A 12,094-nucleotide genomic window follows, 5' to 3' on the forward strand; every position below is an offset into this window, starting at 1 on the left:
TATATATATATATTTATATATATATAATATATATTATATATTATATTATAATATATATTATATTATATATTTATATATATATATATATATATATATATATATATATATATATATATATATATATATATATATATATATATATATATATATATATATATATATATATATATATATACCATGATTTTACCTTATTCTCAGAGGTCAGATCCATGTGCCCTATGGCATTTAAAAATAGGAGCAGAAGCAGTCATTGCATTTCTAATTATATTATGCTTTGTAGTTGAAAATTTAACAAATATAAACGTTATCAATTCAGTTATTGGGCCATATTCATACTTTACAGGGTGACTCCACAAGTGCCATAACTTGTTATGATGTGGGTTATAAATAAATTATTATTATTATTATTATTATTATTCTGTCTCAGTACCACCATTTTGGAACATCCACTTTAAACGATATTGTAAATTGAGTTCTAAAACAAAAAGTACCGCATTATTAACTCTGGAATATTTTTTCTCACAACTGGAACTTAGAGAACTAAATATAATCATGGCACAAAACACATCAGTCTATGAAAAAAACAAATTGAAAAAATATATGAAAAAAAATATATGTGAAAAAAATAACATATAAATAACAATATATAACAAAAAATAACAATATATGAAAAAGAATAACAATGTCATTAATCAGTTTACTTTCCTGTGCAGTCAATTCCAGGATTAAAGCCGGTTTCAAGATACAATTATACTGCAAAGTGTCAGTTTTTACTACCTCATTGTCACTCAAAAGGCCTGTAGACATGAGCCTTAGAACCGTCTGCTCTACTTATGCATATTGCACTGGTTTGTTTTTGGTTTCCTTAATATACGTATATAATTTGCATTATTTACAAGCACTTATTGAGCAGTTTTCCTGGTCACTCACCTGCAAAATAAGCTATCAGCCATTTTCACACGTTGAATTGATAGAAGGCAGACTTACCACCTGGCCCTGTAAAAGACCCAGCACCAATCGTCAGCACCGAGTTGGGCTGCAATAGCCTATACTGTAACTAAAGTACAAGGGAAGTAAACAAGTTTTTACTGATTAATATCTATACCTTGTATCTTACACTGAATCAGTCCATATCATTTTGGGATGATTTTTGCTTCATCCAAGGTCATTTGTTTGGTGCGAATATTACATTGATTTTCAAACTGTATTTTATTTTTTGCAGTCATTGATTTTGGGAAGCTTATTAGCTTAAATGTACAGCGCAAGGGTAATGTGAGGAAGGTTAAAAGCTTAAATATATAGTGCAAGGGGAATAGGTAAAACTGCTTAAGTAGAAATTTTAGTAATAAGATTTGGGAAAAAGTCTATTACCCATCTCTTCCTTTGCTAACAATCTTCACTTCAAAATAATAAAGACCACAGGAAGCTGGAATTGGATTGGTTGCCCTTACGCTTGCTGCATCTTTGTGAGACTGACCTTTGCCTAAAAGTACACAAATAAACTAACAACAAAAAGTCAAGGCAAAAACAATGAGCATAAAATAAAAAAGATGCGAGTTGCCAATGTTCAATGTTAATAATTTACCAGTCAACTCATTAAAAACTGAAGGTAAGCCAAAATCATGATCATTTCTGTTTATGAACAGAATCGCAATTACAGAATTGCAATTTACAATATTTAAAAAAAATTAAATCTATCCACTAATTGTTCATTTGAAAAATTATTTATTTCGAGGGGAGATAAAACAATAATACTTTAGCATTAAGAATAATTTTTTTCAATGTGAATGCAAGCAAACTTTATATTCTAACAAAAGTAATTTCGGGACACGATTTATATTCTATTCCAAATCATTTAACATGGAAAAGAATAGATATGATAAAGCGAAATATAGGATTTGCGGTATTCGTATGCAAATTTTTTAGCCTAATATATATTTTTTTTGTGTGAATGAAAAAACAAGCTATATTGCAACACCCCCCTTTTTTTTAGTATTTAACCCATTGCCTTTTCTTTTAGAAAATGCTGCTATTTCCAGCAAATTATTTCAAGAATGTTTTAAACTTAATAAAGCAAGGTTCCCCTTGCCTTCCTGGAAAATAGTTTTTTCACCCAAATAATTTCTAAGCAAAAGAAGAGCCAAGAGCTCATATGGCACTTGTGACGAGGTCGGAACCTAAAATTAGACTCGGAAATAGAGTTATTGATTTCATCGTCCTAGCACGTCAAGAAGCTCCGAACTTGCCAAAGCACTAGAAATTCCTCCAATTCCCCCAAAGAGATCGTACCCGGTCCGAAAACAAGAAGAACAATAGGAAATTCAATCACGTATCTATAACTCGTACTTGTTCTCGAACTCGCCAAAGTACTAGAAATCCCCTCAACTTCCCCAAAGAGAGCGAATTTGGTCCGGTTATGTCAATCACGTATCAAGAACTTTTGCTAATTCTTCCCATCAAGTTTCATCCCAAACTGTCCACTCTAAGGGATTTTCAAGATTTTTGATTTCCATGATTTCCATTTCCCCCCTCCACTCCCTATGTCCCGAATTGAAAATAGAGCATCTGAGACATGATATCTTTCTATATATCCAGTTTCATTAAGATCTGATCCCCATTTGTAAGATAAACATACCTCCATTTTAATGATTTTCCCTCCCACCATCCCCACCAAATGGTTGAATTGAGTAAAAGACTGTTATCAAGTCAACTTGTGCAAGTCCCTGACACGCCTACTATTTTTCATCGTCCTAGCACGTCCGGAAGCACTGAACTCGCCAAAGCACTGGAAATCTCCCCCATCCCCAACTTCCCCAAAGAGGACAGATCCGGTCTGGTTATGTCAATTATGTATCTAGGACTTGTGCTTATTCTTCCCACCAAGTTTCATCCCGATCTCTAATCGTTTTCCACGATTAGCGTTCTAAGGAAAACGCACTCTAAGCGTTTTCCAAGATTTCGCCCCCCCCCCAACTCCCCATAATGACACCGGATCCGGTGTCATCTGAGTTACGAGTTCCTTCTAAATATCAAATTTCATTAAGATCCAATCACTCGTCTGTAAGTTAAAAATACCTCATTTTTTCTAATTTTTCCCAATTAACAGTCCCCCCACTCCCCCCCAGATGGTCGAATGGGGGAAACGACTATTTGTGTTGCGAGAACAGCACTGGTTTTGTCCCGTTTTTTTTTCCTATGCTGCTGATCTCAGCTTATTCCTGGAAACTGGTAAGGGTCTAACCTGTGCGGTTTTTATGGAGAGTGTGGACCTCAGGCCGGATTGATAAATATGACATTACATTTTAGAAAGCTCTGCAGAACTCTTGCCTCGGGCCAAAAGGATGGTTTTTGCTTGTCCGCAACCCAGATCCTTTGGTCATGTGATAACTGATTGCGGTCTTGTTTGAACATACCGTTTTAAAAACTTCGATAGGCTGACAACTTCATCATTTAACCGATAGTGAAGAAACAAGTACAAATGAGAATGTAAAACAAATGAGATAGTTTCGTAATAATTAATAGAATGTCATCTATGGTATTTTGATCCTGAAAAGTTAGGGATAGCTTTATTATACCAACTAGATTACTCTATATAAGATATTGTTCCGAGTTTTCATCCGTCACAATGTCTACAATTGAAAAGGATAAAGTTCAACTGGCTGCAAAGTCAGTTTAGTTCCTTCTTTTGATACTATTTTGTTGTTCTTTTTTCAACGCTGAGAAATAGCCTTTCATCGTGTGATTACTGATTGATAGCGAGGAAACAAAACCAAAGTCAGCAAAGCTGAACAAAGGTTGCTGCAACACTTCACGTTGCCTGGACAACGTAGGTCTAGTTCTAATTTAATTCGGTCTGGTCCTTGATACACCTGTCAAATTGTATCGTCCTAGCTTATCTGGAAGTGCCCAAACAAGCAAAACTGGGACCAACAGACAGATAGACCAACAGACTGACAGAAATTGCGATATACTATTTTGTTGTTTTTTTTTCAACGCTGAGAAATAGCCTTTGATCATGTGATTACTGATTGATAGCAAAGAAACAAAACCAAAATGTTGCTCTTGCAACACTTTAGTCGGTACAGCCGGACAAAGGCTGCCGCAACACTTCACGTTGCCTGGACAACGAAGGTCTAGTTCTAATTTAATTTGGTCTGGTCCTTGATACACCTGTCAAATTGTATCGTCCTAGCTTATCTGGAAGTGCCCAAACAAGCAAAACTGGGGCCAACAGACAGACAGACCAACAGACTGACAGAAATTGCGATTGCTATATGTCACTTGGTAAATACCAAGTGCCACAATGAAAAAATCCTGTCCAAGAATAATTATCCATGGTTTTCATCTACCTCTTTCATCAAGAAAAACTTCCTTGAACCTTGAATCATATTTTAATTTAAAATAAAAACTTTAGTTTTGTAGAACTTTATGTATAACGTTTTTAATGTAGGCTATTTTTGGTAGGTAGATTGTCAACCGAGATTAGTCTGAAGTAGAGGCTCCAAGATTGGAAAAAACTATAATGTTACCCATTTTGTAGAAAATCTAACCCATTCTAGTAAATAGTTTCTAAACTTTCTCGTCATAAACAGACAAAAGACCCCTCGCAATTCTCCAAACGAGTCCCTCGTCCAGAGGACCTCTTAGAGAAATTAAAGAAATGCTAGCCTAAATCAAATTAACTAGCTTAGTGAATTCACAAAATTAATCCTTATGAATAAATTCAGAGTTCAGCTTAAAATGGTCTCTCTCTCTCTCTCTTTCTTTCTTTCTTTCTCATTATAGCCCTAGAAAGGGGGACTGAACCACATTTTTGTACAGCCTACTGTTTGAAATACAGTCAGTCAGCCTGGTACTAATAATATTACCAATGCAAGTGAAGCAGCCCACCTGATCAATTTTCGCATTACCCAATGCCACCTTTTCATCTTCACTTACGGTACTCCTAGTACTCACGTATGGTACTCCTAGTACTAGAACTCAAAATGATCCATACACATGAGGATAGAACACAACCCTGCTTAACTCCAGATTTAATACAAAATCTGCTGCCAACCTCATTCCCAACCTTAACTGCAGCAGTTTTATTCTTGTACATAGCACTAAACACTTTAATGTATCTGTCTGGTATAACATCCAAGGATAAGACCTTTGCTAAAGTTCTTCAGGCAACAGAATCGAATGCTTCCTCATAATCCATAAAACTGAGGACCAAAGGTGTTTGAGAACTCAGGCACTTCTCAATTTTTAACCTAAGAGTGAAAATTTGGTCAACACATCCTCTACCTTTTCTATAACCAGACTGTTCTTCTCTTAAAACTTTATCTACAGCATCTCTCAGTCTAAAAATTATCATATTACTAAGTAATTTGCTAACTACAGAAACCAGACTAATGCCTTGATAATTACCACACTCACTCTTATCATCTTTCTTATCCAGGGGTTTAATTAAGGTTATTCCTAAAATCATTTCCTAAAGCCACCTGGAGCCTTATTATTGTTTAACCCTTTTAGTACTGTTGCTAATTCTTCCTCACAAAACAAGTCTTCTTTCACATCCAAGGTATCACAAACTTTTTCGTTTTCCTCTATCTTTTCCTGCATCTCTATCTTGGTTTAGCACACTCTCAAACTGCTCTGCCCATCTATCTTTAACTCTTTCCTTATAATTAATTATGGACCCATTCCTATCTTTAACTGGGACAAGTCCAGACTGACAACCACATCTCAATTTATTACCATGCCAGTACAATATTTTACTAGAGGAGATGGGACATAATACTTTTGTATTTAAGAATTAACGACGCTTCTTGATTACTAAGGTCCCTGCGTCGGCCCTGCAGTGCATTCCTGCAGCGTGATTTGATCTCTGGGTCCCGTATTACCAAGCTAAGGTCAAATCCACTACGCCACCACAGGACGATGGGACATAATACATTTGTGAAGAAAACTGTATTCAAAAAGTCTGCCTTAATTATATCTATAGCGCCATCTATTGGGTAGTATACCATGTGTTTTGCTGAAGACATCAGAGAATACTTTTATCAGATTTTAGGTAAGAAGTTCTTATCTTCTGCTATCATCACAAATGAAGTAGGGACTTGCAAAAAAAAAACGGACAAAAAAATTAGCCTGGGAATTTGCCAAGGCAAACAAAGTGAAATATCCCAAATTGTGGGACTGTAATGTAGCAGCAGAAGACTGGTATAAGAGGTTCATGAAAAGACATACTAGAATTTCCTTCAGAAGACTGGAAAGCATTAGCCTTTATTGCAATTTTGGTTTCAGCTGTCATGCAGTTGCTACATTCTATGACCAGCTGGAACAGGCATACTCAAAGTATAATTTCCCAGCTGACTCTGCTTATAATATGGATAAAACCGCCTTATTGAACATTCAACACAAATGCCAGAAGGTTCTGAGCCTTAAAGGGGTTAAGCAAATAAGAGCAACTACATCACAGGAAAGAGGGAAACTAGTCACAATGGTCAGGACTATTAATGGAATGTGGAGCTTATTTTCTGCATGGCTTATCTTTGGAAGGACTTGCTTTGTGGAAAGACTTTTGTATGGTGCACCACCAGGAGCAAAGACTATTGCTAGTGGACAGCCTGGAAATGCATGGGTGACAATAGAATTATTTTTTGGCTACTTTGACCACTTGTATGTACCATGCTCCCTGAGCAGCCACCACTTCTACTCATATATAACAATGATAGTTACATGAGCTACAACTTTATTTCTGCTGCAAAGAAAATGGGTTTGCAAATTCTTACATTCATCCCACACACATCAAATTAGCTACAGCTACTTGATGTAACCATCAATTCACCATTTAAGAAGTTATTTTTTCCAAACTATTGAACCCTGGCTTAGAAACCATCCTGGGAGACCAGTTACAGAATATAAAATCTCTGGACTTCTTGGGGTTGCTTTCCCAAAAGCTTCCAAGCCATCAAACATTATGAGCAGCTTCTCCAAACTGGGAATTTATCCCTTCAATCCAGATGTCTGGCAAGAATCTGACTTTCTGCCATCTTTAACTCCTACCAGCCATCCCAGCTGTCTGAGGTCTCCATTGGAGGGTGAACATGAATAGCAGAGTTTTTCAGATGAAGAGAGCAACTCATCAGGCAGGCAGCCAGTGCCTGGGATTCAGAAGGCTGATAATTATATTTGTGTTCTCTCAAGTCAGGTACTTCCTCTTCCTGAATGTCAAGTTGGCATTCAGAAGAAAAAGGGAGGAAGAAAGCCAGGTCAATCCAAGATTTTGACTTCAACAATTGTTAAAGATGCCATTTTTGAAGCAGAAAGACAAAGAGATCTCAAGAGAAAAAAGAAAGAAGGGTCAAAGGAAAATAAAATAATAAAATACAGAAGACCACAAAAGGAATGTGAACACAGAAAAAGAAGCTAGCAAAGTGACATTACATTTTAGTGACAGTAATAGTGATGCTGCTTCTGACTGACACTAATAATTCATTATAGGCCTACCTGAGTGACGTGGAAGAGGCTGTAAAAGAACCTACTGAGGAGATAAAGCATGGTGATTTTGTTCTAGTTCAATATACTACTAAAAAAAGTTCAAAAAAAAGTTAACAAGTTAAGTTCAAAAAGTAGCTCCCTACTTACAAATTCATATTTCCAGATATAAAGGATGAGGCCTTTGTGATGGCGAGCAAAATTGTCTTATGCCTACCAAAACCTAATCAGAGCAGTGATACAGAACATTCAGCAAAAGCCCTGACCTTTGATGTTGACCTTTTACAGTATATTGTTGAGTGAAAAATGTTACAAGCTTCGTTTTATATGTTTATTATAATCAAAGTAGATCATAGATTTTTAATAAATAATATTTGGTAAAAAAAAAAAAAAAAAAAAACTGTGTCCCAGAGTACCCAGAGGTATGGGTACTCTGGGACAATAGAAGGGGGTTAGGAAAATTGTTGGTACCAAAAACGTTTATCAACAGAATATTCTGCAAAAAAAATCTGGGAGAAAGCCCATTCAGTTCCATTTAAGTAAGTAGCAAGATTAAGTAATTTAACCAAAGCATTCTCTTGGTATCTGCCATAAACTTGAACATGTCCCAGGGCACCCACATATCTCCTATTCCTGGTCCACATCCTATCCTGGTGCAGTTGTCCTACTATAGAGGATCCTCCTGCAATGGTGTTCTGCATCACCAGGCAATTTAACCAATTACTTGATTAGGTTAGTATCAATTTGATATACTTTTTGAAAACCACATTGTCTTTTGCTAAGAAGTTTTTTTTTAGTTTTTTAGTGCTTTCTTTTATGATACCCCCAGGTACTTTACATACAACCAATATGAGAACCTATTGGCCAATAATTGCTAACTGGGGCCCTTTTACCTTTCTTGTGTATTGGCTTAATATTAGCCAGGTTCCATGCATTTGGAAGTGAGGGATATATCAAACAGTGGTGCAATTGGATCAACAATGTATTAAGCTACTTATTTTGACAGTCTTGGGTGTAGGTTGTCTGGTCTAGTAACTATGTTAACATCAAACTTTTTAAGCCTATTTTTGATATCCTCTTTACAAATAACTGGCATAGCCAACGGTTCTGAGATTGATTGCTCTTGTAGAGGGGGTGGGTTGTCTGTTATAGGTGGGGCAGAGAAATTACTACCAAAGCTGGAGTTCAATAGGTTTGATTTTTCTTCAATATCTGAAGCTTTTTTACCATCTTCTTTCATTAAATTTGGAATATCTCATCTAGATAAGCTAGCTTCTGAGACATAGCACTAAATCATCTTTGAATTTAATTTAGAGTCAGCTTTCATTGTCCCTTATAATCTTCAAAGCCAAATTTCTCAGTATGTTTCTTGAACCAGTCATGGTGGTTGTCTTATTTCATTTTAAATGCTTGGCCCATGGTCTTTTTACTTCTTATAGCAGGTATGGAGACATTTTAGGCAGTAGAGACTAATATTTGTGGTTGATCTTCTTTTCAGCACCTAAAAGGGTTATCTTGAATGTTTCCCAGCTTTTTTCAACATTCCTACTTATAACTGTATCCTCACACTTAACCCTTTGTTTTACTTCCCCTCTTTAAATTCAGACTCTCTTCTTTCTACCCATTTGCCATATCCTGCTTACCTGAATAAATAAATTTCATATGACCAAATTTTAGAATTCAGATCAGGAAACTTTCCTAGAGTCTACATAAAGTGCTTAAGGTTCCTTGAGACCAGATAACAAGAAGGCTTGAGGTCCTCTACTTGAATAGAGGTATATTTTCAAGAAGACTATAAAAACTTTCAAGTTCAAATTGGCATCATTATCTTTACAAATCAGCACTAATTTGATAAATTGGCACTGAAAAAAGCATTGTGTGTCCACCTTTACACTACCTTTTTCTGTTATTTCAGATACCTCTTATATACCAATGTTAGCTTCATTCTTTTTTAAATTGGTTTACCTATGAATTGAATTGACTGAGAAAATTGAGAGCCAGGAAATACATAGAAAACATATATTTAGGATATAAAATATATTTGTACATGAGGGGAAAGGAGGGGGGTAAAGTACAGAGGAGCTGCAGTTGAAATGTATTAGCTACAATTATTCTGCATATAATGAAGTAAGAATTGTTTTTTGTTTTGTTTTTTTACCTTTTTAGCCTAGAGAGCCAAAAATAAGAAAAAAAAGTATCATCTTTGAGGGTCTGTAATGGGCTTAATATTGAATTTCTAAGCAAAGCAATTATTATATTTGGAAAGAGCATGAAAAAGGCATTGGGCTGTTGTTCACCTTATTTGTAGGTCAGTAATTTAAACTGCTGCAAATTTACCATAATTGAAAAGTGGTGATTAGGCAATTATATTTAGTAAGTAAATTGGACTGGGAAATCCAGCAGTATAGGTCTAATTCATTTATTTCTCTATAGTTTCTGTCCTGGACTGGATAAAAGTTTAGGGTAAATGTTTAATATTGCTCCAAGTGCTCTAAATTGGAAACTATGCTGCTTTGTAGCATGCTAATTCAAGAAGCACATCCATTTCTGGTTGACCCTCCTCCTCCATGGGACAAATTAAAATTGTGTAAAGTGGGCTTGCTTACAGGTATCATTACCTATAGAGCAAAGTGAATTAGTCCATGAGCCTTGTGAGCAGCAGGGCAAGGTCTGTATTCTATATTTATTTAATATACCCTGTTTGAGGTTTTTTTTAGTTTTATCATTCTTTGTTGAATAAATATAGAATACAGACCTCACCCTGCTGCCCACAGGGCTCAGGGACTAATATGCTTTGCTCTATAGGTAATTCTACCTGTAAGCAAGCCCGCTTTACACATTTTTAGTTTGCCACATGGAGGAGGAGGGGCAACCAGAAATGGATGCACTTCTCCAATAATGACAAGGAAATAATATGTGATTGTCAGAATCTTGCTAGGCTATATGCAGTTATAAGCACTTGGAACAAAACTAAACATTTACCAAGTTTAGTATACAAACTCTTCAGGAAGAGACATGCTAAAAGAAAAAGAAAGGTAAAATTCTAGTTAATTGACTTCTTGCTATCTCAAAAAGGGTTTAGGTTAGGAAAATGAAACTTTCAGGGATTACTCTACAGACTAAAGTATGTCCCAGGAAGGTATTTTGAAGCAACTACCTCTACTCCTTCTCCCTCTAGATGACCCTGACCTTTGATGACCTTTAAAAATATGTGTGTTATAAAAGTGAAACCTTGCAAAATAGATCTACTGCTTAATTGAAGTACAATAAAATTGTTTTCAGCTTCATAACTTTGCTCAATTCAATTTTATAAGGGTTTGAAGATATGCAAATACATTTCCTAAATTTTGAGAAAAAAAACCATAGATGTGACTCAAAATTCTACTCAAATAACAGGAATTGCATCTTCAGAACTAAAGGCAGAAAAAAAGCAACTAGTAACTGAAAATTAAGGTAAAATTTTGTTTTGTCAAAATTTCAATAGGTATTGACCTGTCATGTAGGCAAATTTCAGGGCCCTCTAGAGGGAGAAGGAGTGGAGGTGGGTACTTTAAAACACCTTCCTGGAACATACTTTAGCCTGTAGACCCATCCATGAAAGTTTCATTTTCCTAACCTAAACCCTTTCCAAGATAGCAAGAAGTCAATTAACTAGAATTTTATCAAAAGAAATTTTGGGATTGTTAATTTTATGTTCATTCTTCTGGTTTTGTTTGTATTACTGACAGTTTATCCCTAGCCCCTTTCTAATGGCCTCATAGCCTATAGTCCAAAGATAAATAAAAAAATAGCCAAAAGAAAATCAAATTCTTAGTTTATCAGATTTCAGATTTTAATCAGATTTCATCAATTACTATGCTAGTTTTTTTTACACAGCCTTAGGATTATAAGACCATTAGGAGGGGGGTGAATTATTAAAAATTCAAACAAACTATAAAAATGAGCATAAAAATAGCAATCTAGAAGCATCTCTTTGTTCAAGTAGGCTATGTCTGCTTCTGGAGAGCTGGTATTCTAGACGTTGAACATGTAATGCATATTTAAAATTTTTTATGATTTCAGAATTAGTCATAATAGACGAACAAAACCTAAAAATATGAAAGTAGCCTAATAGGCTAGGTGTTCCTGCATCAAAAAGTTGCTTACCTTTGTATTGTGCTCGTAAGTTATTTTGCGACAATGATATGTACTGGTATTTATCAACAGGACTCCATGCTCTTGGCAAAGGTGTTTCTGATTCATCTACAAGATGGTACAGTTGCTTGATTCTATCCATTAGTATTCCCAATAAAATTATAAATTTGTGTTTATTCTTCTTCGTTGAAAGCGCTCATTGCTTAGTAACGTTTGTTATGTATTATCATCGGCTAGTCTCACCATTCCGGCAGAGAAGTGTCTTCTGATACCATTGCTCTACTGAAAGTCTGGCCATCACACACTTTCACTGGAGAATTGACCCCTGTTCCCTTAGAAAATCTTCTTGGGTGTATCCTTACTTTTACTTTAGGTATGTGCTGGAAAAGTTACATACTATTTATGTATCATGAAAAAGTCATCTACTATTCCAGATCGGATTTGACAAACACCCGACATTACTTAAATAGACCATTCA

At 35.5% G+C, this 12,094-nt stretch overlaps 1 protein-coding gene across 1 annotated transcript in view; it reads right to left on the minus strand.

Moving 5' to 3' along the window:
* The window catches only part of LOC136028137 (ran-binding protein 9-like), a 66,603-nt gene extending 54,775 nt beyond the window's left edge, over positions 1 to 11,828 (minus strand). The window contains exons 1-2 of the mRNA XM_065705794.1: positions 11,629 to 11,828; positions 1,372 to 1,483 (exon numbers count right to left, since the gene is read on the minus strand). Of these exons, the coding sequence (XP_065561866.1) occupies positions 1,372 to 1,483; positions 11,629 to 11,758 (242 nt within the window). The 5' untranslated portion in view covers positions 11,759 to 11,828. The remainder of the gene's footprint in view (positions 1 to 1,371; positions 1,484 to 11,628) is intronic.
* Positions 11,829 to 12,094: the final 266 nt, after the last annotated feature.

Source organism: Artemia franciscana, chromosome 6 (genome assembly GCF_032884065.1).
Source record: "Artemia franciscana chromosome 6, ASM3288406v1, whole genome shotgun sequence".
Taxonomy (NCBI): domain Eukaryota; kingdom Metazoa; phylum Arthropoda; class Branchiopoda; order Anostraca; family Artemiidae; genus Artemia; species Artemia franciscana.